At 48.3% G+C, this 25,961-nt stretch overlaps 1 protein-coding gene across 2 annotated transcripts in view; it reads left to right on the top strand.

Annotated features, from left to right (window-relative positions):
• BLMH (bleomycin hydrolase) overlaps positions 1-25,961 on the top strand; it is a 194,887-nt gene that overhangs the window by 56,101 nt on the left and 112,825 nt on the right. For both annotated transcript variants that reach the window (XM_063955955.1, XM_063955954.1), the window contains exons 5-6: positions 5,435-5,523; positions 24,711-24,803. In XM_063955955.1, coding sequence (XP_063812025.1) covers positions 5,435-5,523; positions 24,711-24,803 — 182 coding nt within the window. The remainder of the gene's footprint in view (positions 1-5,434; positions 5,524-24,710; positions 24,804-25,961) is intronic.

Consider the following 25,961-nt stretch of genomic DNA (forward strand, 5'->3'; position numbering starts at 1 on the left):
GCTTACCTCAGATTTGCGCTGCAGGACAGCCACTTCCAGTTTCGGACCTTGCCTTTTGGTCTCTCCACGGCACCGAGGGTGTTCATGAAGGTTATGGTGGAGATGATGTTGCAACTATGCGTGTTGGGGGTGAACATCGTCCTGTACTTGGGCGATCTTCTCATAAAAGCTGTGTCCAGGGCTCGGTTGTTGGAAAGCATCAACATGACTACGCGACTTCTCATAAATCACGGGTGGATTCTTAATCTACAGAAATCACACCTGGAACCTTTGCAGAGACTTCAGTTCCTGGGTATGATACTGGACACGGTGTCTCAGAAAGTGTTCCTTCCTATGGACAAAGCCAGTCTTTGGTCCGCTCCGTTCTGAAACCACACAAGATCTTGGTGCATCTTTGCATCCACCTACTAGACAAGATGGTTGCCTCCTATGAGGCTATTCAGTACGGAAGATTCCATGCCCGTCCGTTCCAGCTGGATCTGCTGGACAAATGGTCAGGGTCACATCTCCACATGCACCAGAGGATATCCCTTTCACCAAAGGCAAGGATCTCCCTTCTATGGTGGTTGTAGATCTCCCACCTAGTGGAGGGCCGACGGTTCGGAAATCAGGCTTGGATTCTGTTGACAACGGTTGCGAGCCTCTGCGGCTGGGGGGCTGTGACCCAAGTGGCTCAGTTTCAAGGAAGGTGGTCATCCCAAGAGTTTTCTCTTTTGATAAACATTCTGAAACTCCGGACGATTTACAATGCCCTTCTGCAAGCCTCTTACCTCCTTCAAAATCAGGCCATACAGGTCCAGTCGGACAACGTCACGGCGGTGGCATACATAAACCGACAGGGAGGAACAAAAAGCAGGGCCGCAATGCAAGAAGTGTCCAGGATACTCCTCTTGGCGGAATGCAATGCAGACATATTCATTCCGGGAGTGGACAACTGGGAAGCGGACTTACTCAGCAGACACGATCTGCACCCGGGGGAATGGGGCCTTCACCCGCAGGTGTTTCAGCTGTTGGTTCAACGTTGGGGCTGCCCGCTGATCGACATGATGGCTTCTCGCCTCAACAAGAAGCTGTGTTGCTACTGCTCCAGGGCGAGGGATCCATAGGCTGCAGAGGTGGACGCTCTGACGGCTACGTGGGTTTACCAGTTAGTCTATCTGTTCCCTCCAATTCCTCTCATTCCCAGAGTTCTCAAAAGACTAAAATAGGATAGCATTCAGGCAATTCTGATTGCCCCGGATTGGCCTCGCAGGGCCTGGTATCTGGACCTCCTGGCCATGTCCCTCCAGGAGCCCTGGCCTCTGCCGCTCCAAGAAGATCTTCTTCAGCAAGGGCCGTTTGTCTGTCCAGACTTACCGTAGCTTCGTTTGATGGCATGGAAGTTGAAAGGGAGATTTTAGCCAGGAAAGGGCTTCCCGCCAAGGTTATCTTTTCTACGGTCCAAGCCAGGAAGGTGGTAACATCTAGACATTTCCACCGCCTGGAAGAAATATGTTTCTTGGTGTGAGGGTCGACAGTATTCTACTGTAGATTTTCATCTTGGACGCTTCTTACTCTGCCTGCGGGCAGGTTTGGATATGGGTCTACATTTAGGCTCCATTAGAGTTCAGGTCTCGGCCTTGTCTGTCTTCTTCCAAAGGCAGTTGGCTGTGATTCCAGAAGTCCAGACGTTTTTGAAGGGTGTCATTCGTATTCAACCGCCCTTTGTGCCTCCCACGGCTCTGTGGGATCTCAGTTTGGTCCTCACCTTTCTTCAATCGCATTGGTTGGAACCATTACACAAGGTGGATCTGAAGTATTGACTTGGAAGACTGTCTTATTGGCATTGGCCTCTGCACGGCGTGTCTCGGAATTGGGGGCATTATCCTGTAAGAGCCCCTATCTGTTTATTCACGAGGCGAGGGCGGAGCTCAAGACTCGCCCGCAGTTTTTGCCTTAGGTGGTATCGGCGTTTCACATCAATCAGCTGATAGTGGTTCCAGTGGTGTCAGACACGTCGATTACGCCAAAGTCCCTGGATGTGGTTCGGGCTTTGAAGATTTATGTTAAGAGGACGGCTCGTCACAAAAAATCTGAGTCGCTTTTTGTCCTCTACGAGGCTACCAAGGTTGGATGTCCTGCGTCAAAGCAGTCCATTGCTCGCTGGATCCGTCTCGCAATCCAACAGGCTTACTCTTCGGCGGTCTTGCTGTTGCCAAGGTCTGTTCGGGCCTACTCACCCTGCCGGTAATTTCTTTTCTCGTAGTCCGTAGGGGATACTGGGCGCTTGCCTCTGTGCTTTGTTTGTTTTCCTGCAAGCTTTGTTCTTGTGTTCTTAGTTGGGTCTGCTGTTGCTGGCCCTAGTTTCAAGTTGTGGTTAGCGTGGCTATCCTCTTGTGTTATGTGCTGGTTCGTTTCTCACCACTTTCTTGTCTGTTTTCCTTCTCTCAAAGATGTTCGTCTCCTCGGGAACAGTTATCCTAGACTGAGTCTGCAGGAGGGGTATAAAGGGGAGGAGCCAGCACACTCTGAAGAATTTTTAAAGTGCCAGGTTCCAATGGACCCCATCTATACCCCATCTATACCCCGTGGTACGAAGACCATCCCAGTATCCCCTACGGACTACGAGAAAAGGAATTGCCGGTACGTATTAAATTCCTAAAAAAAATTTGTTTGCTTTTTTACATCATTTGGATGGCTGGGAAGTTTTTTTTACATCATTTGGACGGCCGGGAAGAGGCACCAAGATACACTAATGGAAGAATGTAAGCCAACGGGGTTGTATGATGCTCTGGGCAATGTTGTGCTGGGAAACCTTGGGCCCTGGCATTCATATGGATGTTACTTTGACAAGTACTACCTACCTGAACATTATTGCAGCCCAAGTACACCCCTTCATTGCACGCATACTCTGCCCTGCAACCCTGCGAAAAGGCGCGTGGCCTCAAAATTCCCCAGATCAATCTGATATAGCAACTGTGGGACATTATAGAAAACCTGTAGGCCCCACCACGCAAGTTACAGGACTTAAAGAATCTGCTGCCAGCGTCTTGGAGCCAGCTACTGCAGGACACCTTCAGAGGTCTTGTGGAGTCAATGCCTTGATGGGTCAGGTCAGAGCTCTTTTGGCTGCGCAAACAGGACCTATGGGTGTATACGTATTCTTTGTCCTTAAATTACGGTGACTTTTTCTTTTTTTGCTATTGTTTCTGCAAAGCACATTTTGTAATTCGAGTTACATATTGCTCCAATTTCAGCAGGAGCTTTTTGTGTTATCCACATGCCCCGATTCTAGAAATGCCAAGGAATGGACCCTGGATGTGGTTCACTGGTGTTGGGGGTATATCCACATGATCCAGGTGTTGCTGTACAGTTTCAATGGTGGTCAGATTGTCTACTTCAAAAAGGGCGAATCCATGCCTTTTCGAGCTTATGGTTTATTCAAAGTAGGTTATCAGCCATTCCCTAGGCGTTGGTAATGGAATTCAGTAGGACAGATCTTGTTGTCTCCTCACATATGTAGGATTTTGGTGATGTGAAAGCATTCCTTAAACATGGCATTCCTCAACAGTGTTCCTCAGCATTTCTATTCCAACCAGCAAACCTTAATTGCTATTGCGTCTTCAGCCAGGGGGGAAAAGCCTAAGCTTGCACCTTGAGGTGTCCTGGGAAAGGCAAAAGAGTCAAGTGTGTTGAACTTGTGGAAGACAATGACCTGTCCCCAGATGTGCATGTAAATGAAGATGAGGCATGTGACGGGGTCAGTGTACTTTTGTGGGAAAGGAGTTAAGCAGGGAAGCCACAGACTGGGGGTTAGTCACAGGGCCTAATGCAGGTGTGCACTGCTCAAAATAAGCATGGAAAAGTTATAAACCACCATGTGCAAAGTAGTACCCATCGCAAGATGTGACCGCATCTCTGTGTGTAACACATTAACCTGCCTTGCTGTGTGATCATCACCTATACTAGAAGTAGCTGAGACCACTCCTAAAACTTGTTCAGGGCTGCTGAGAGCGGCCACGGACCTCGGTACTGAGGGATTGTGGGAGCATGATGAAATCTGACCATGCCCCCTCAAAAACAGGTTAGAAAAAATTGTGTACGTGGCATCGCACATGGGGACGCCGGTGACTGCACAGCGTACATTTGACCCTCTCAGCAGTCCTGCAAAGGCCTTGGCAACTGAGCCAGGCCCCTCCTACAAGCCCAGGCACAGGTAATTTAATACCTGCTTCACCCCTTCCTCAGTACCTCTGAGTTTGCTCATGTCCTGTAGAGAGGGATAACGTAGAACTATGTCTGGCATATACATTACATTTCATTGGGCATAAATCAGGAAAGACATTTTTCATTTTTGTGTGCCTTTATGGGACAATAAACCATGGCTTTATAAATATGCAGATTGCAGGAACTTCCCATTGGCACATCTGGTGATGGGTGAATCCATTCAGGCCCAGTGGGTGAATCCATTCAGGCCCAAATGAAGTTTCCTACGGAGTGATTAAAAATACTTTTTCATATTAGTTGAATTTCGTTTTTGTGTCGTAATTCTTCTTTGAATACAGGGAACACCCTACAGTATATATTAATTGTTGTAATATCATATTATTATTATTATTATTATTATTATTATTTGAATTGATTTCAAATGTGACCTTTATAACTATAACATAACAACATTAACTTACAGTATATATCACCTTTTCCAGTATATATCACCTTTTCACACAGAGATTTTGACCTGTTAAGTTGCCGTGCAAGCCGGCTCAACCCACGGCCTTTCTCTGTGCGAAGGGGTCAGTATGAGGACATATCTGTACTACAGCTTACCACTGTTACGTAGGTGACGTAATCCTATAAGTTTAGTCCTTCCTTACAGTATGCATATGTAACATGAAAGCAGGGACGAGGCTGATAGAGATATGTATTCAATTAGTATTGTATATGCATCTATCCCAAAACCATTTCAGTCATATGGCTATATGTTGTAACTATTGCAGTAGCTATAAATGCAGTGGAGTGTGCTACAAATCCTGTGCAAGTTATCCCTCTAAACTAGTACACACGCTATTGGAACAGTGTAACTATAGAACAACATAAGCATCACATATGGAACATGTTGAGAAGAAGGGAACCAGCCAGCTTTTCCTGTTGTGGAAGAAATGCCTGCTGTTATTTCAAATATTCATTTATCACAATACATTCTGAACAATTTTGTATATAGCTTATATCTTAGCTAGATACCAATCTAAGTGCATGCAAGCTTTCAATGGATATCCAGTGTACAGACAGTAAATTAACTTTAATATATATTTTCTGCCCTCATTACACAAATTTGTGTAATGAGAGCAGAACCTTTATATTAGGGCTAAGCTTTAAAGTGAAGCACTGACTTTACCCAAGAGATCTTCTCACTCACTAGCGTCTTTATCTTTATTGTTCTGCTTTACTGTAGAAAAATATGGCGTTATCCCAAAGAAGAGTTTCCCTGAATCCCACACATCGGAAGCTACTCGCAGAATGAACGACATCTTGAACCACAAGGTAGGTGCACTGGAAACTGGTGAGCTAAATGTGTCCTCCCATTATCGATAAAAATACTTGTGCTGCATGTTTGCATTGGATTTTGCACTTCATTGATATAAAAAGATTTCTTCATGGCTGAATAGTGTGCTGGTCTATCCTGAGCTTGGTTCCTGTTGGGTTCTCTGGTTTATGGACAGAACTCATATATATATATAACTATTTAGTTAGTGTCAGAATTTCCTACAGGGCGGAAAGGCGGCACTTTCTGTCGAAAATCGGCACTTTTCGACGCATCAATATTTAATTGAAGTGCCGTTTTTCCTCCCTATTGAAAATTCTGATAAGTTGAAAAACACATGGATGACCGGAATCTCTGCTCAGCCATGTCATTTCGACCCTGCCGCTGTCGGAAACAGGTCCGTTATCGACTATTCATTTTCTCCCATAAGAGAGGACGGAAATGAATGGTCGGAATCAGAGGGGGAAACGGGCGGAAAGCGTCCCGTATTGAATACTGAAGTGTTGGATCCTCACTGTTGGAGAGGATCCGACACTAATTGAATATTGCTCTTAAATTGCATTATATCATGATATACTAAACACCTACATACTGTAATTGCTAAAATAAGTGTGTTATATATAACAAGATTTGGGTTTGCACTGACCTATAAAAAGAAATCGTAATAAAACCACGGCTAAATTTTGTGTGGCATTTCCCACTTGTTTATGATTCCCCAACCACCGGGAACGCCACAAACTGCAGTGATCACTAAGCACGGACACTCCTGCATACACACTATAGACCTTACCAGCTATTCTAGCTATTTTTGATGGTATTTTAGCCCATGAATCTTGCAGAAATAAAATCAAAACATTTTTAAGTGAAGATCATAAAATATAATTTCTCTGACGTCCTAGTGGATGCTGGGTACTCCGTAAGGACCATGGGGTATAGACGGGCTCCGCAGGAGACTGGGCACTCTTCAAAGAAAGATTAGGTACTATATCTGGTGTGCACTGGCTCCTCCTTCTATGCCCCTCCTCCAGACCTCAGTTAGTATCTGTGCCCGGCCAGAGCTGGATGCACCCTAGGGGCTCTCCTGAGCTTACTAGAAAAGAAAGTATTTGTTAGGTTTTTTATTTTCAGTGAGATCTGCTGGCAACAGACTCACTGCTACGTGGGACTGAGGGGAGAGAAGCGAACCTACCTGCTTGCAGCTAGCTTGGGCTTCTAAGGCTACTGGACACCATTAGCTCCAGAGGGATCGAACACAGGCCCAGTCCTCGGTCGCCCGGAGCCGCGCCGCCGTCCCCCTTGCAGAGCCAGAAGAACGAAGAGAAGTTGAAAATCGGCGGCTGAAGACTCCGGTCTTCATTAAGGTAGTGCACAGCACTGCAGCTGTGCGCCATTGCTCCCTTAGCACACCACACACTCCGGTCACTGATGGGTGCAGGGCGCTGGGGGGGGGGGGGCGCCCTGGGCAGCAATTAGATTACCTTACTTGGCGAAAAGCACATAATACAGTCTGATAAACTGTATATGTGCATTAACCCCCGCCATTAAAGTACATAAAAGGACAGAAGCCCGCCGCTGAGGGGGCCGGGCCTTCTTCCTCAGCACACCGGCGCCATTTTCTCTTCACAGCTCAGCTGGAAGGAAGCTCCCCAGGCTCTCCCCTGCAGTATCCTGGTACACAAAGGGTAAAAAAGAGAGGGGGGGGGACATAAATTTAGGCGCAAAACTGTGTATATAAGCTGCTATAGGGGAAAAATCACTCAGTATAGTGTACATCCCTGTATTATATAGCGCTGTGGTGTGTGCTGGCATACTCTCTCTCTGTCTCTTCAAAGGGCCTGGTGGGGGAACTGTCTTCAAATAGAGCATCCCCTGTGTGTGTGGTGTGTCGGTACGCGTGTGTCGACATGTCTGAGGTAAAAGGCTCCTCTAAGGAGGTGATAGAGCGGATATGTGTGTGGGAGGGTGTCTCCGTCGACAACGCCAACACCTGTTTGGATATGTGTAAGTGCTGAGGTAAAATTATTGCACAAAAGGTTAGGGAACAGAAAGGAAATCTACCCTGGTCTGTCCCTATGTCACAGAGTCCTTCAGAGTCTCTCTATGTTCACTATCCAAAATAACAAAGTATCGACACGGAGTTTAACTCCACTGTCGACTACGATAATGCAAAGTTACAGCCAAGAGGGCTAAAAGATATTCAATATATGATAATTGTAATAAAAGATGATTTGCATATCACTGATGACTCATCTGTCCCTGACACGAGAGTACACATGTTAAGGGGAAGAATGCTGAGGTAAATTTCCCTCCTCTCATGAGGAAAAAGAGCGGGAATCTCCAGACAAGAGACGGCAGCTTCCCACAAGAGAATTCTCAGGCTGTATCCTTTCCCCACTAGGGCCAGGATGTGTTGAGAATCTTCCCCTTGGGTGTCCTGTTTGCACTAGCTATTCTCAGGGATCCTGCAGATAGTGTGCACATTCTAGTATACTACCCAGACCGGCGATTGTGTCGGCATGGGTTTATAGCGCTGTGGCAGCGTGGACAGGTACCTTATCAGCAGAGATTGAGACCCTAGTATGCATATAAATATTTTAAGATGCTGTCTTAAGTGATAGATATATAATTATAAAGCATGCCCAAAGGGACATGAGTATACTGGGTCCTAGAGACAAAATCTATGTCGATTTCTGCTTGACGTGTCCTGTAGAATATACATTGGACAGATGATGCCGACTTAAGAGGCATATGGAAGGCTGAGGATTGTGTGGAGAAAGGTTCTCGGGCCTGGTCTCCACAGCTATAGCTGGTAATTCTGATATTTTGCCTTATATTCCTGCACAGCCTAGGAAAGCACGACATTATTAAATGCAGCTTTTCGAATAAAGAAACAAGAAAGTCTGAGGTGCGTCCTTTCTTGTCAGAGCCGGGGGCAGAGGAAAGAAGCTGTACAACACAGCTAGTCCCCAGGAACAGAAGTCCTCCCCGGCCTCTACAAAAATCCACTGCATGTCGCTGGGGCTCCACAGGCGGAGCTAGACCCGGTGGGGACACGCCTTCGTAAGTTCAGCCACAAGTGGGTTCACTCCCTGGTAGATCCCTGGGCAATAGAAATTGTATCGCAGGGATACAGGCTGGACTGTGAGAAGATGCCCCCTCACCGAGGACCCGGCGGGCTTCCCCCCAAGAGAGGGAGCCAGTGTTAACTGCAATTCGTAAATTGTATCTTCAACAGGTGGTGGTCAAGGGTCCCCTCCTTCAACAAGAGGGTGTTATTATTCGACCATGTTATAATCCCGAAACCAGACGGTTCGGTTATACCCATATTGTATTAAAATCCCTGAACATATACCTGAAAAGGTTCAGGTTCAAGATGGAATCGCTAAGAGCGGTCATTGCAAGCCTGAAATGAATCGGGACATAAGGGATGCATACCTTCGTGTCCCCATTTATCCACCTCATCAGGCGTACCTCAGAATTGCGGTACCGAATTGTCATTACCAATTTCACCAAGGTAATGGCGGATATGATGGTGCTCCTGCGGAAGCAAGGTGTCACTATTATCACATACTTGGATGATCTCATAAAAGCGAGATCAAGAGAGCAGTTGCTGGACAGCGTATCACCTTCTCTGGAAGTGAAACGGCAACACGACTGGATTCTATATATTCCGAAGTCGCAGTTGGTTCCTACAGCTCATCTGCCTAGGCATGATCCTAGACACAGACCAGAAGAGGATTTATCTCCCAATAGAGAGAGCTCAGGAACTCATGACACTGGTCAGGAATCCATTGAAAACCAAAACAGGTGTCAGTGCATCACTGCACTCGAGTCCTGGGAAGGATGATGGCTGCTTCCATGCAAGGACAATGGAACTTACTGGACAAGTGGTCCGGATCACATCTTCAGATGCATCGGTTAATCACCCTATCCCCCAGGGCCAGGGTGTCTCTCCTGTGGTGGCTGTGGAGTGCTCACCTTCTCGAGGGCCGCAGATTCGGCATTCAGGACTGGGTCCTGGTGACCACGGATGCAAGCCTCCGAGGGTGGGGGGCAGTTACACAGGGAAGAAAATTCCAAGGTTTGTGGTCAAGCCAACAGACTTGCCTTCACATCAATATCCTGGAACTAAGGGCCATATACAACGCCCTAAGTCAAGCGGAGTTCCTGCTTCGCGACCAACCGGTTCTGATCCAGTCAGACCGCAGGGGCTCATGTAAACCGCCAGGGCGGCACAAGGAGCAGGGTGGCGAGGGTAGAAGCCACCAGAATTCTTCGCTGGGCGGAGAATCAAGTAAGCGCACTGTCAGCAGTGTTCATTCCAGGAGTGGACACGACCTCCACCCGGGAAAGTGGTGACTTCATCAGGAAGTCTTCACGCAGTTTTGCAAATTGATGGAAACTGCCTCAGGTGGACTACATGGCGTCCCACCTCAATAAAAAGATAAAAAAGGTTTTACGCTGGGTCAAGGGACTCTCAGGCGATAGCTGTGGTCGCACTAGTAACACCGTGGGTGTTCCAGTCGGTCTATATATTCCCTCCTCTTCCTCTCAGACCCAAGGGCTGAGAATTGTAATAAACGGAGGAGTGTGAACAATATTCTTTGCTCCGGATTGGCCAAGAAGGACTCGGTACCCGGAACTGCAAGAAATGCTCTCAGAGGACCCATGGCCTCTGCCTCTCAGTCAGGACATGTTGCAACAGGGACCCTGTCTGATCCAAGACTTACCGCGGCTGCGTTGGACGGCATGGCTGTTGAACGCCGGATCCTAGCGGAAAAGGGCATTCCGGATGCAGTTATTCCTACGCTGATAAAGGCTAGGAAAGACGTGATAGCAAGACTTTTTCACTGTATATGGCGAAAATAGGTTGCTTGGTGTGTGGCCGGGAAGGCCCTACAGAGGAATTCCAGGGGGGTCGATTCCTGCACTTCCTACAGTCAGGAGTGACTATGGGCCTAAAATTAGGATCCATAAAGGCCAAGATTTCGGCCCTATCCCTTTTTCTCTCAAAAAGAACTGGCTTCACTGCCTGAAGTTCGGACGTTGTTACAGGGGTGCTGCATATTCAGCCCCTTTTGTGCCTCCAGTGGCACCTTGGGATCTTAACGTGTGTTGGATTCCTAAAATCCCACTGGTTTGAGCCACTTAAGACCGTGGAGCTAAAATATCTCACGTGGAAAGTGGTCATGCTTTTGGCCTTAGCTTGGACTAGGCGTGTGTCAGAATTGGCGGCTTTGTCATGTAAAAGCCCATATCTGATCTTCCATATGGAAAGGGCAGAATGGAGGACTCGTCCCCAATTTCTCCCTAAGGTGGTATCATCGTTTCATTTGAACCAACCTATTGTGGTGCCTGCGGCTACTAGGGACTTGGAGGATTCCAAGTTGCTGGACGTAGTCCGGGCCCTGAAACTTTATGTTTCCAGGACGGCTAGAGTCCTGTCATGGCACTCTCCTGATTGGCTGTGCGCGCCTGAGCTGTCAATCAGGCGGCGCACTGGAGATACAATGTAGCGCATAGGCGCTCCATTATATCCAACGGTGGGAACTTTGCGGTCAGCGGTAGACCACAAGAGTGACCCCACATAACCACGCGGTCTACCGCTGACCGCAAAGTTCCCACCATTGGATATAATGGAGCGCCTATGCGCTACATTGTATCTCGAGTGCGCTGCCTGACTGACAGCTCAGACGCGCACAGCCAATCAGAAGAGTGCCATGACGTGACGCTCCCTGATTGGCTGAAGGGACCTTCTTTGACAGCAGTCACGGGGGGTCCCGCCAGTCGGGGAAAGGGGTCCCATGTGTAAACATGGGACCTCTTTCAGTGCGTGGTCCATGTTTTTCGTTTTTTTATTTTGCCAAGTACGTGGATTGTTGTGAGTATAGTTTTATTTACAGGTACCCCGTGGATTCTACGTGGAGAAGGGGACCGACTCTTCATGTCAACATAGGTAAGTATGTGTGTATGTTGGTGTGCATGTATGTAATAAAGTTGTACTATCACGGTGTGTGTGTGTACTGTTTTTATTTGGGTATTTTTTTTGTAGTAGAACTACAGGTACCAGCGGGCCCGTTTCCCCCCCGCATGCTGGTACTTGTGGTTCTCCAAGTACCAGCTTGCGGGGGAGGCTTGCTGGGACTTGTAGTTCTTCTAAAAAAACCTATATTCTTTTTTTGTCACAAAAGGCTATCAGCCCCCCATCCGCCGCCCTTGGATGGGGGGGACAGCCTCGGGGTTCACCCCGGCACTTGGGTGGCTGGACCCACTTCTACAGGGTACCCCGGCCAGGGGTGACTAGTTGGGGATTTAATGCCACGGCCGCAGGGACCGGTATAAAAGTGTCCCCCGGCTGTGGCATTATCTCTCTGGCTAGTGGAGCCCGGTGCTGGTGTGAAAAATACGGGGGGGACCCCTACGTCTTTTGTCCCCCGTATTTCTCATACGTCCTAGAGGACGCTGGGGATGCTTCAAGCACCATGCGGTATATACGGGATCCGCAGGAGACATGGGCTCACTATAAGACTTTGAATGGGTGTGAACTGGCTCCTCCCTCTATGCCCCTCCTCCAGACTCCAGTTAGATTCTGTCCCCAGTGAGACTGGATGCACACTGAGGAGCTCTCCAGAGTTTCATAGAAAAAGACTTTTGTTAGGTTTATTATTTTCAGGGAGACCTGCTGGCTACAGGCTCCCTGCATCGTGGGACTGAGGGGAAAGAAGCAGACCTACTTCTCTGAGTTCAAGGGCTCTGCTTCTTAGGCTACTGGACACCATTAGCTCCAGAGGGTTTGATCACTTGGTGCGCCTAGCTGCTTGTTCCCGGAGCCGTGCCGTCACCCCCCTCACAGAGCCAGAAGACAGAAGCCGGGTGAGTATGAGAAGATCAGAAGACTTCAGTGACGGCAGAAGACGCGTTTGAGGTACCGCGCATTGGCCGCGCTGCGCGCCATACTCCCACACACAACAAGGCATTGCAGGGTGCAGGGCTCAGGGGGGGGCGCCCTGGGCAGCATGTATACCTCAAACAGCACTGGCATCAGTAAAAAAAAGTGCCTAGGCACTAGTTAAGGGACCCCGCCAGTATAAATATTAATTTAAGTGGGACTGAAGCGCGCATGTAGTGGGCGGGGCTTAGCCCACACAGCTCTGACCAGCGCCATTTTCTCTTCACAGAAGCTGCAGAGACGCTGGCCCTGACCTCCACACTGCTGTACAAGTAACAGGGTGCAAAACGGGGGGGGGGGGGGGGGGGGGACAAGTGATTTGGTGCTAATTGAGATATGTATGTATGTATGTATATATGTATATATATATATATATATATATATATAAAGCGCTAACAGGTCTGGGCAGTCTTTTTACTTGCTTCAGTACCGGGATAGGCGCCGGGTTGTGAGCTGGCAGAACTCCCTCTGTGTCTCTCTTACAGGCTTTGTTGTGGGTATGTCTCCTATAGCCCCAGTGTGGTTGTGGGTGTCGGTACGTGTGTGTCGACATGTCTGAGGCTGAGTGCTCTTCCCAGGAGGCTGGAGTGGGGACAGAAAATACTGTGAGAGTGAGCGTGTCGGCACCGCCGACGGATGATTGGGTAGATATGTTGAGTGTTTTAAATGCAAATGTGACTCGGTTGACTAAGAGATTTGATCAATCTGAGTCTAAGAACCAGACATGGAGGAAATCCATGGAGGATGCTTTGTCACAAGCCCAGACCCCCTCGGGGTCACAGAAACGTGCATTTACCCAGATAGATGATACAGATACCGACACAGACTCTGATTCCAGTGTCAACTATAGTGATGCCAGATTAAATCCAAAACTGGCTAAGAGTATTCAGTACATGATTGTGGCAATAAAAGAAGTGTTGCATGTAACAGAGGACCCTGCTGTTCCTGATACAAGGGTCTGTATGTTTAAAGGAAAGAAACCTGAGGTAACGTTTCCTCCCTCTCATGAACTGAACGCACTTTTTGAAAAGGCTTGGGAAAATCCTGACAAGAAGATACAGGTTCCCAAAAGAATTCCAGTGGCATATTCATTCCCCTCTGGGGACAGGGAAAGGTGGGAGTCAACCCCCACGGTAGACAAAGCTTTATCGCGTCTATCCAAAAAGGTGGCGCTTCCGTCTCCCGACACGGCATCCCTAAAAGATCCTGCGGATTGTAAGCAGGAAAATACACTAAAATCTATTTATGTCACTACGGGGTCGCTACTCAGGCCTCTGCCGTTGCTTCGGCATGGGTGAGTAGCGCTATTGAAAAGTGGGCAGATAACTTGTCTTCTGAGGTAGATACCCTAGACAGGGATAGCGTGCTTTTGACTCTGGGTCATATCAGGGACGCTGCAGCATATCTAAAAGAAGCTGCAAGGGATATTGGCCTTTTGGGATCAAGGGCCAATGCCATGGCAGTCTCAGCAAGGAGAGCATTGTGGATTTATCAATGGAATGCTGACGCTGACTCTAAGAAGGCAATGGAGTCTCTACCGTTTAACGGTAGGGTCTTGCTTGGTGACGGCCTCACTGACCTGGTGTCTACGGCTACAGCGGGTAAGTCTTCATTTTTACCATATGTTCTTGCACAGCAGAAGAAATCGCCTCACTATCAGATGCAGTCCTTTCGGACCAATAAATTCAAAAAAGGAGGTGGGTCCTCCTTCCTTGCTGCAAGGAGAAAGGGAAGGTGAAAAAGGTCACAGGCTGTGGCAAGTTCCCTAGAGCAGAAGTCTCTCCGGCTTCTACCAAATCCACCGCATGACGCTGGGGCTCCTCTGCGGGAGTTCGCACCGGTGGGGGCACGTCTCCAATTCTTCAGTCAGGTCTGGGTGCACTCGGACCTGGATCCGTGGATAGTGGAAATAGTAACCCAAGGATACAGGTTAGAGTTTCAAGACGTGCTCCCTCACCGATTTTTCAATTCGGCCTTGCCAGCGTCTCTTCTAGAAAGGGAGGTAGTAAGCGCTGAGATTCTAAAGTTGTGTCAAAATCAAGTAATTGTCACAGTGCCCCCGTCAGAAAGGGGTGAAGGCTTTTATTCGAGCCTGTTCGTGGTCCCGAAGCCGGATGGCTCAGTCAGACCGATTCTGAACCTAAAATCCCTCAATTTCTTTCTAAAAAAATTCAAATTCAAGATGGAATCTCTCCGAGCAGTGATCTCCAGTCTGGAGGAGGGGGATTTTATGGTGTCGGTCAACATAAAGGATGCCTACTTGCATGTCCCCATATATCCTCCACATCAGGCTCACCTGAGATTCGCTGTTCAGGATTGTCATTACCAATTTCAGACGTTGCCGTTTGGTCTGTCCACGGCTCCGAGGATTTTCACCAAAGTAATGGCGGAAATGATGGTTCTCAGCAAGCAGGGAATCACAATTATCCCGTACTTGGACGATCTCCTCATAAAGGCGAGATCCAAGGAACAATTGCTGGAAAATGTTGCCCTTTCAATGACGATTCTGCAACAACATGGTTGGCTCCTAAATTTGCCAAAATCACAGTTGGATCCGACGACACGGCTGTCGTTCCTGGGTATGATTCTGGATACAGAATTGCAGAGAGTTTTTCTTCCAGTGGAAAAAGCTCTGGAAATACAGAACATGGTAAAACAGATTCTGAAACCAGCAAGGGTGTCAGTGCTTCAATGCACTCGGTTGCTGGGGAAGATGGTGGAGGCCTACGAGGCCATTCCGTATGGCAGGTTCCATGCCAGGGTGTTTCAGTGGGACCTGTTGGACCAATGGTCCGGGTCTCACCTGGACATGCACCGGAAAATAATTCTATCTCCCAGGACCAGAATCTCCTTTCTGTGGTGGCTACACAGTTCTCACCTTCTGGAGGGACGCAGGTTCGGGATTCAGGATTGGATCCTGGTGAGCACAGATGCAAGCCTCCGAGGCTGGGGAGCAGTCACACAGGGACAAAACTTACAGGGAAAGTGGTCAAGTCGGGAAGCTTGTCTACACATAAACATTCTGGAATTAAGGGCCATTTACAACGGCATCCTGCAAGCAGAACATCTTCTTCGAGGTCTGCCTGTCTTGATTCAGCCAGACAACGTGACAGCAGTGGCGTACATAAACCGCCAGGGCGGAACAATGAGTAGAGCGGCAATGGGCGAGGCCACGAAGGTTCTTCGCTGGGCGGAAAGACATGCCAGCGCTCTGTCAGCAGTCTTCATTCCAGGAGTGGACAACTGGGAAGCAGACTTCCTCAGCAGACACGATCTCCATCCAGGAGAGTGGGGTCTTCATCAAGAGGTCTTTGTAGAAGTGACAAGTCATTGGGGAGTTCCTCAAGTATACATGATGGCATCCCGCCTCAACAAGAAACTTCAGAGATATTGTTCCAGATCAAGGGACCCTCAAGCGATAGCGGTGGACACCCTAGTGACACCGTGGGTGTTTCCGTCGGTATATGTGTTCCCTCCACTTCCACTCATTCCAAAGGTGATAAAAATTATAAGAAGAACAAGGGTTCAGGCGATACTCATTGTTCCGGATTGGCCAAGAAGGGCCTGGTATCCAGATCTTCAGGAGTTGCTCACAGAAGCTCCCTGGCCTCTTCCTCTTCGGGAGGACCTCTTGCAACAGGGGCCGGGCGTGTATCAGGATTTACCGCGGCTGCGTTTGACGGCATGGCGGTTGAACGCCAAATCCTAGCCCGGAAGGGTATTCCCAGTGAAGTCATTTCCACACTTCTTCAGGCTAGGAAAGAAGTAACGGCAAAGCATTACCACCGTATTTGGAGAAAATATGTGTCTTGGTGTGAATCCAACAAGGCTCCTACGGAAGAATTTCACCTGGGGCGTTTACTCCATTTTTTGCAAGCAGGTGTGGATGCGGGCCTTAAGTTAGGCTCCATTAAAGTACAGATTTCGACCTTGTCGATCTTTTTTCAGAAAGAATTGGCCTCCCTTCCAGAAGTTCATACCTTTGTGCAAGGCGTGCTTCACATTCAACCTCCGTTTGTGCCTCCTGTGGCACCGTGGGATCTTAATGTGGTGTTGCAGTTCCTGCAATCGCATGGGTTTGAACCTTTACGTAAGGTTGAGTTAAAATTCCTTACTTGGAAAGTAGTCATGTTGTTGGCCTTGGCATCCGCAAGGCGGGTGTCTGAGTTGGCGGCTTTGTCTCACAAAAATCCCCTATTTAATCTTCCATGCTGATAAAGCAGAGTTGAGAACTCGTCAGCAATTTCTACCGAAAGTGGTTTCATCATTTCACGTGAACCAGCCTATTGTGGTGCCAGTGGCTACTGACGCTTTGGCGGAATCAAAATCTCTCGATGTGGTCAGAGCTTTGAAAATCTATGTCGCCAGAACGGCTCAGTTTATGAAAACAGAGGCTCTGTTTGTCCTGTGGGCTACCAACAAGATTGGGGCTCCTGCTTCCAAGCAGACTATTGCACGCTGGATCTGTAATACGATTCAGCAGGCTCATTCTACGGCAGGATTTCTGTTATGGAAATCGTTGAAAGCCCATTCTACCAGAAAGGTGGTCTCATCCTGGGCGGCTGCCCGAGGTTCTCGGCATTATAGCTTTGCCGAGCGGCTACATGGTCGGGTACAAACACCTTTGCAAAGTTTTACAAGTTTGATACCCTGGCTGAGGAGGACCTCTTGTTTGGTCAGTCGGTACTGCAGAGTCATCCGCACTCTCCCGCCCGTTCTGGAGCTTTGGTATAAACCCCATGGTTCTTGAAGCATCCCCAGCATCCTCTAGGACGTATGAGAAAATAGGATTTTAATACCTACCGGTAAATCCTTTTCTCTGACGTCCTAGTGGATGCTGGGAACTCCGAAAGGACCATGGGGAATAGCGGCTCCGCAGGAGACTGGGCACAACTAAAGAAAGCTTTTAGGTCACCTGGTGTGCACTGGCTCCTCCCACTATGACCCTCCTCCAAGCCTCAGTTAGATTTTGTGCCCGGCCGAGGTTGGATGCACACTAGGGGCTCTCCTGAGCTTCTAGAAAGAAAGTATATAATTAGGTTTTTTATTTTACAGTGAGACCTGCTGGCAACAGGCTCACTGCAGCGAGGGACTAAGGGGAGAAGAAGCGAACCTACCTGCTTGCAGCTAGCTTGGGCTTCTTAGGCTACTGGACACCATTAGCTCCAGAGGGATCGACCGCATGGAACTGGCCTTGGTGTTCGGTCCCGGAGCCGCGCCGCCGTCCCCCTTACAGAGCCAGAAGCAAGAAGAGGTCCGGAAAATCGGCGGCAGAAGACATCAGTCTTCACCAAGGTAGCGCACAGCACTGCAGCTGTGCGCCATTGCTCCTCATGCACACTTCACACTCCGGTCACTGAGGGTGCAGGGCGCTGGGGGGGGGGGGCCCTGAGCAGCAATAAAAACACCTTGGCTGGCATATCACAATATATAACCCCAGAGGCTATATATGTGATAAATACCCCTGCCAGAATCCATAAAAATGCGGGAGAAAAGTCCGCGAAAAAGGGGCGGAGCTATCTCTCTCAGCACACTGGCGCCATTTTCTCTTCACAGTGCAACTGGAAGACAGCTCCCCAGGCTCTCCCCTGTAGTTTTCAGGCTCAAAGGGTTAAAAAGAGAGGGGGGGCACTAAATTTAGGCGCAATATTGTATATACAAGCAGCTATTGGGAAAAATTCACTCAATATAGTGTTAATCCCTAAATTATATAGCGCTCTGGTGTGTGCTGGCATACTCTCTCTCTGTCTCCCCAAAGGGCTGTGTGGGGTCCTGTCCTCAGTCAGAGCATTCCCTGGGTGTGTGCGGTGTGTCGGTACGGCTGTGTCGACACGTTTGATGAGGAGGCTTATGTGATGGCAGAGCAGATGCCGATAAATGGGATGTCGCCCCCTGTGGGGCCGACACCAGAGTGGATGGATAGGTGGAAGGTATAAACCGACAGTGTCAACTCCTTACATAAAAGGCTGGATGACGTAACAGCTATGGGACAGCCGGCTTCTCAGCCCGCGCCTACCCAGGCGTCTCAAAGGCCATCAGGGGCTCAAAAACGCCCGCTCCCTCAGATGGCAGACACAGATGTCGACACGGAGTCTGACTCGTGTCGACGAGGTTGAGACATATACACAATCCACTAGGAACATCCGTTACATGATCCCGGCAATAAAAAATGTGTTACACATTTCTGACATTAACCCAAGTACCACTAAAAAAGGGTTTTATGTTTGGGGAGAAAAAGCAGGCAGTGTTTTGTTCCCCCATCAAATGAGTGAATGAAATGTGAAAAAGCGTGGGTTCCCCCGATAAGAAACTGGTAATTTCTAAAAAGTTACTGATGGCGTACCCTTTCCCGCCAGAGGATAAGTTACGCTGGGAGATATCCCCTAGGGTGGATAAGGCGCTCACACGTTTGTCAAAAAAGGTGGCACTGCCGTCTTAGGATACGGCCACTTTAAAGGTACCTGCTGATAAAAAGCAGGAGGCTATCCTGAAGTCTGTATTTACACACTCAGGTACTAGACTGAGACCTGCAGATAGTGCTGCTGCAGCGTGGTCTGTAACCCTGTCAAACAGGGATACTATTTTGCGAACATAAGACGTCATCTTATATATGAGGGATGCACAGAGGGACATTTTGCCGGCTGGCATCCAAAATTAATGCAATGTCCATTCGGTCAGGAGGTTATTAGAGACCCGACACTGGACAGGTGATGCTGACTTTAAAAGGCACATAGAGCCTTATAAGGGTGAGGAATTGTTTGGGGATGGTCTCTGGGACCTCGTATCCACAGCAACAGCTGGGAAGACATTTTTTTTACCTCCGGTTTCCTCACAGCCTCAGAAAGCACTGTATCATCAGGTACAGTCCTTTCGGCTTCAGAAATGCAAGCGTGTAAAACGAGGGAAGAGGGAAAAAGCTGCACCAGTCAGCCAGTGTCCAGAATCAAAATTCTTCCCCCGCTTCCTCTGAGTCCACCGCATGACGAGGGGCTCCACAGGCGTAGCCAGGTACGGTGGGGGACCGCCTCAAAAATTTCAGCGATCAGTGGGCTCGCTCACAGGTGGATCCCTAGATCCTTCAAGTAGTATTTCAGGGGTACAAGCTGGAATTCGAGGCGTCTCCCCCCCGCCGTTTCCTCAAATCTGCCTTGCCGACAACTCCCTCAGGCAGGGAGACTGTGCTAGAGGCAATTCACAAGCTGTATTCCCAGCAGGTGATAGTCAAGGTGCCCCTACTTCAACAAGGACGGGGTTACTATTCCACATACCGAAACCGGACGGTTCGGTGAGACCCATTTTATATTTGAAATCCTTGAACACATACATAAAAAAATTCAAGTTCAAGATGGAATCGCTCAGGGCGATTATTGCAAGCCTGGAGGAGGGGGATTACATGGTATCCCTGGACATCAAGGAGGCTTACCTACATGTCCCCATTTACCATCCTCACCAGGAGTACCTCAGATTTGTGGTACAGGATTGCCATTACCAATTCCAAACACTGCCGTTTGGACTGTCCACGGCACCGAGGGTCTTTACCAAGGTAATGGCAGAAATGATTATACTCCTTCGAGAAAGGAAGTTTTAATTATCCCGTACTTGGACGATCTCCTTATAAAGGCGAGGTCCAAGGAGCAGTTGTTGGTCGGAGTAGCACTATCTCGGGAAGTGCTACAACAGCACGGATGGATTCTATACATTCCAAAGTCACAGCTGGTTCCTACCACACGCCTACTGTTCCTGGGGATGGTTCTGGACACAGAACAGAAAAAAGTGTTTCTCCCGCAGGAGAAAGCCAAGGAGCTGTCATCTCTAGTCAGAGACCTCCTGAAACCAAAACAGGTATCGGTGCATCACTGCACACGAGTCCTGGGGAAAATGGTAGCTTCTTACGAAGCAAAATTCCATTCGGCAGGTTCCATGCAAGAACCTTTCAGTGGGACCTCTTGGACAAGTGGTCGGGATCGCATCTTCAGATGCATCGGCTGATAACCCTGTCTCCAAGGACCAGGGTATCTCTGCTGTGGTGGCTGCAGAGTGCTCATCTTCAAGAGGGCCGCAGATTCGGCATACAGGACTGGGTCCTGGTAACCACGGATGCCAGCCTTCGAGGCTGGGGGGCAGTCACACAGGGAAGAAATTTCCAAGGACTTTGGTCAAGTCGGGAGTCGTCCCTACACATAAATATTCTGGAACTGAGGGCCATTTACAATGCCCTAAGTCTGGCAAGGCCTCTGCTTCAAAACCAGCCGGTACTGTTCCAATCAGACAACATCACGGCAGTCGCCCATGTAAACCGACAGGGCGGCACAAGAAGCAGGATGGCGATGGCAGAAGCCACAAGGATTCTCCGATGGGCGGAAAATCACGTCTTAGCACTGTCAGCAGTGTTCATTCCGGGAGTGGACTACTGGGAAGCAGACTTCCTCAGCGGACACGACCTACATCCGGGAGAGTGGGGACTTCATCCAGAAGTCTTCCAACTTTTGGTAAACCGTTAGGAAAGGCCACAGGTGGATATTGCGCCAGGTCAAGGGACCCTCAGGCGATAGCTGTGGACGCTCTAGTGACACCGTGGGTGTACCGGTCAGTTTATGTGTTCCCTCCTCTGCCTCTCATACCAAGGGTACTGAGAATAATAAGAAAACGAAGAGTAAGAACAATACTCGTGGTTCCGGATGGGCCAAGACGAGCGTGGTACCCGGAACTTCAAGAGATGATCTCAGAGGACCCATGGCCTCTGCCGCTCAGACAGGATCTGCTACAGCAGGGGCCCTGTCTGTTCCAAGACTTACCGCGGCTGCGTTTGACGGCAGGGCGGTTGAACGCCGGATCCTGAAGGAAAAGGGCATTCCGGAGCAAGTAATTCCTACGCTGATTAAAGCCAGGAAAGATGTAACTGCAAAGCATTATCACCGCATATGGCGGATGTATGTTGCTTGGTGTGAGGCCAAAAAAGGCCCCAACAGAGGAATTTCAACTGGGTCGATTTCTGCATTTCCTACAAGCAGGAGTGACTATGGGCCTGAAATTAGGCTCCATTAAGGTACAGATCTCGGCTCTGTCGATTTTCTTCCAAAAAGAACTAGCTTCACTACCTGAAGTTCAGACGTTTGTTAAGGGAGTGCTGCATATTCAGCCCCCTTTTGTGCCTCCAGTGGCACCTTGGGATCTCAACGTGGTGTTGAGTTTTCTTAAAATCACATTGGTTTGAGCCACTTAAAACCGTGGATCTAAAATATCTCACGTGGAAAGTGGTCATGTTATTGGCCTTGGCTTCAGCCAGGCGTGTGTCAGAATTGGCGGCTTTGTCATGTAAAAGCCCTTATCTGATTTTCCATATGGATAGGGCAGAATTGAGGACTCGTCCCCAGTTTCTCCCTAGGGTGGTATCAGCTTTTCACTTGAGCCAACCTATTTTGGTGCCTGCGGCTACTAGGGACTTGGAGGATTCCAAGTTGCTGGACGTAGTCAGGGCCTTGAAAATTTATGTTTCCAGGACGGCTAGAGTCAGGAAAACTGACTCGCTATTTATCCTGTATGCACCCAACAAGCTGGGTGCTCCTGCTTCTAAGCAGACTATTGCTCGCTGGATTTGTAGCACAATTCAGCTGGCGCATTCTGCGGCTGGACTGCCGCATCCTAAATCAGTAAAAGCCCATTCCATAAGGAAGGTGGGCTCATCTTGGGCGGCTGCCCGAGGGGTCTCGGCTTTACAACTTTGCCGAGCTGCTACTTGGTCAGGGGCAAACACGTTTGCAAAATTCTACAAATTTGATACCCTGGCTGAGGAGGACCTTGAGTTCTCTCATTCGGTGCTGCAGAGTCATCCGCACTCTCCCGCCCGTTTGGGAGCTTTGGTATAATCCCCATGGTCCTTTCGGAGTTCCCAGCATCCACTAGGACGTCAGAGAAAATAAGATTTTACTCACCGGTAAATCTATTTCTCGTAGTCCGTAGTGGATGCTGGGCGCCCGTCCCAAGTGCGGATTGTCTGCAATACTTGTACATAGTTATTGTTAACTAAAGGGTTATTGTTGAGCCATCTGTTGAGAGGCTCAGTTGTTTTCATACTGTAAAACTGGGTATGGTATCACGAGTTATACGGTGTGATTGGTGTGGCTGGTAAGAGTCTTACCCGGGATTCAAAATCCTTCCTTATTATGTCAGCTCGTCCGGGCACAGTGTCCTAACTGAGGCTTGGAGGAGGGTCATAGTGGGAGGAGCCAGTGCACACCAGGTGACCTAAAAGCTTTCTTTAGTTGTGCCCAGTCTCCTGCGGAGCCGCTATTCCCCATGGTCCTTTCGGAGTTCCCAGCATCCACTACGGACTACGAGAAATAGATTTACCGGTGAGTAAAATCTTATTTTCTCTTAGTCCGTAGAGGATGCTGGGCGCCCGTTCCAGTGCGGGCAGAATCTGCAGTTTGGTTGTAGTTACGCTCATGTTGCGTTGAGTTCAGTCCATCTGTGACTGTTGTTGGTCATGCTGTTGCATGCATTGTTGTTGAATGCCATGTTGTACGGCGTGTTTGAGGTGTGAGCTGGTATGTATCACACCTTAGTTTTAATATATTAAATAAATAATTTTCCTCGAAATGTCCTTCTCCCTGGGCACAGTTACTATATCTGGAGTCTGGAGGAGGGGCATAGAGGGAGGAGCCAGTTCACACCCATTCAAAGTCTTATAGTGTGCCCATGTCTCCTGCGGATCCCGTCTATACCCCATGGTTCTTGAAGCATCCCCAGCATCCTCTACGGACTAAGAGAAAAGGATTTACCGGTAGGTATTAAAATCCTATTTTTTGGCACCAGGACTAGACGCAGAGCCCGGTGCTGGTTGTTAAAATACGGGGGAACCCCTGTCATTTTTCCCCCCGTATTTTTACGACCAGGACCGGCTCAAAGAGCCCGAGGCTGGTTATGCTTAGGAGGGGGGACCCCACGCATTTTTTTTCAGGATTTTTAACCAGTTCACACCCCTTCCAACTGAAAAACATGCACTGATCTCTCATTAGGGTTCACTACGGCTGGCCGGCGGTCGGGCTCCCGGCGCCCAGCATACCGGCGCCGGGAGCCCGACCGCCGGCTGACCGACAGTGTGGCGAGCGCAAATGAGCCCCTTGCGGGCTCGCTGCGCTCGCCACGCTACGGGCACGGTGGCGCGCTACGCGCGCCACACTATTTTATTCTCCCTCTATGGGGGTCGTGGACCCCCACGAGGGAAAATAAGTGTCGGTATGCCGGCGGTCGGGCTCCCGGCGCCGGTATACTGAGCGCCGGGAGCCCGACCGCCGGCATACAGAATGCCACCCCTCTCATTATTGTAGTTAGTAAAAAAAAAAAAAAAAAATCTTTTAAAAAAACGATTAAATAATACTTGTGGCTCCTAAATAGACAAACCAAATATATAATCCCTTCAAATATAAATAGACATGCTATTAGCAATAAAAAAAAAAAGCACCAAAAAATACATGTTCACGACAGAAAAATGAGGTGGAATGAAATTGACGAAATGACTGTCGAAAAGCACTATTGTCGAATCGACATTCTTCAATTGAATGTACTTTTGTTGAAAAGCCGCATTTTAACGTTGCAGACATGTCGAATTGAATAAAATGTCGAATTGCCAAAAGTCGAAAATCAAACGGCAGGTTTTTTATCGAAAAGTACTGTATTGCATTGTCACAGACACACAAGGCAGTGCCATTGGGAGGTGTTTCCTCCCTCTGGGACTGCCATATCGGGCTACGATGAGCAGAGAGCTTGGTTCCTCCCTGCCTCGTCAACTCTAGCCGGCTGCAACTGATGCGGTCCATAGAAGCTGGGGGATTGTGCATGTGCAGTGCCGCCGCCGCTACTGCGCATGCACTGGTCCCGGCACCTGTCGGCTACATTGCACAGTCACCAGGATACGTCTCTTCTCCGACTTGGGTAGCGGCGGCCCCCCTATCTAAAAAAGATACGAGCCGTCACTGGTTAGGACGCCTCTTATTAAGGCAAGCAGACAGAAAAGATACTTAATATATGTATTAAAGTAAAACCTTAACAAATTACTTCAATCTATAGTAGGATCTTCTATTTTATATGCTGATATTTTATATGCTAATACTATTTATTGCAGCTTGGTGATTTTTTTTTTTTTGTTGCAGTGGTGCAAATGTTTCATATACTGGTTACATGCATACAATATAGGAAGATGAATGTTGCATTTTAGTTTTTTTGTTATTTTTTAAGATGAGGGAATATTGCTTGCGACTGAGGAACATGCTCTCCAGCAGCTGCACAAAGGAAGAAATCTCTACAGCTTTGGACACTATGATAGAGGAGGTAAGTGCCATAGAAGTGTCGTCTTGGCAGGTTTATTATGACACATTTTGTACACTAATGATTTGCTCTGGATGTTTGTGCTAAATAAGAGGATTCTCTATTTCCGCCTTCCTGATTGATCATACCGCCCAACTTTTGGCAAGTGGAGATTGGGAACTGCACACATGTTAAAAAAGGAGGTGTGGCCTTGCAGCAGGGGACTGTAGCCATACGGGAAATGTAGGTCTTGTGAGCCATGACCCCCATTTTTATCTAGCTGGGGGATCATGCCAAGCGCTCCGTGAAAAGACACTGCGCACATGCTCACAGTATCTATTCACCAGCAGAGCAACGCGGATGAAGGGGGGACTCCCAACCTCTGACCCCACTGCGGGACACTGTGACTAGTGGGTGTGACAGTGGCTGACATGCGGAGCTGTTCCACCAAAATAGGGGTTGTTAGAAGGTATGTTTTGATGTTAGAATTTGACCAGCCCAAAAAATGCGTAAATAGGCTCAGCAACAATGGGGTTAAAGGTCCGCTAAACCCCAAAACTGACTGTTTCACATAGTAAAACGTGAAGGTGAAATATATTGTTCTGTGTTGACTTGACATCTTGTACAGCTTTGGAGTATTTTACATAAGCTTTACATGTGTTTTTAACATTTGTAAAGTTCATGCAAATTACTGTATTGTGATGCTAGAAAGTGTTGTTTCTAGCAGCCAAGCCATTGTGGTAGTATTTTTCTGTGCATTACGGGTTTAAGTGCTCTGACAATTGTACAGTTTATGTGCACAACCGATCTGAAAATATACAGTAGCTCGGTCAGACATGCCGGATCATCCAGCATGACCGTCCTATGCGATATTTTGAAGTTACAAGTCAGTCGCATCGGGCAGTGTATGTACTGACGTGGCTGACCACTGTTCCTTCACTGGGGAGTAAAAGAGAAATTTCTCTACCCAGGAAAGGAACTGAGATATCGAGTGGCCATACACTGTGAGATATCTCACAGCATGTGCGCATGATATCTGATGGGAGAGTAAATTTACTAAGGTGAGACTTTTGTTAGAACTGGTGATGTTGCTCATAGCAACCAATCAGATTCTACGTAACATTTATCTAGCTGCTTCTAGAAGATAAGCAAAAGAATCTGATTGGTTACTATGGGAAACAT

The sequence above is a fragment of the Pseudophryne corroboree genome, chromosome 2, assembly GCF_028390025.1.
Source record: "Pseudophryne corroboree isolate aPseCor3 chromosome 2, aPseCor3.hap2, whole genome shotgun sequence".
NCBI classification, from domain to species: domain Eukaryota; kingdom Metazoa; phylum Chordata; class Amphibia; order Anura; family Myobatrachidae; genus Pseudophryne; species Pseudophryne corroboree.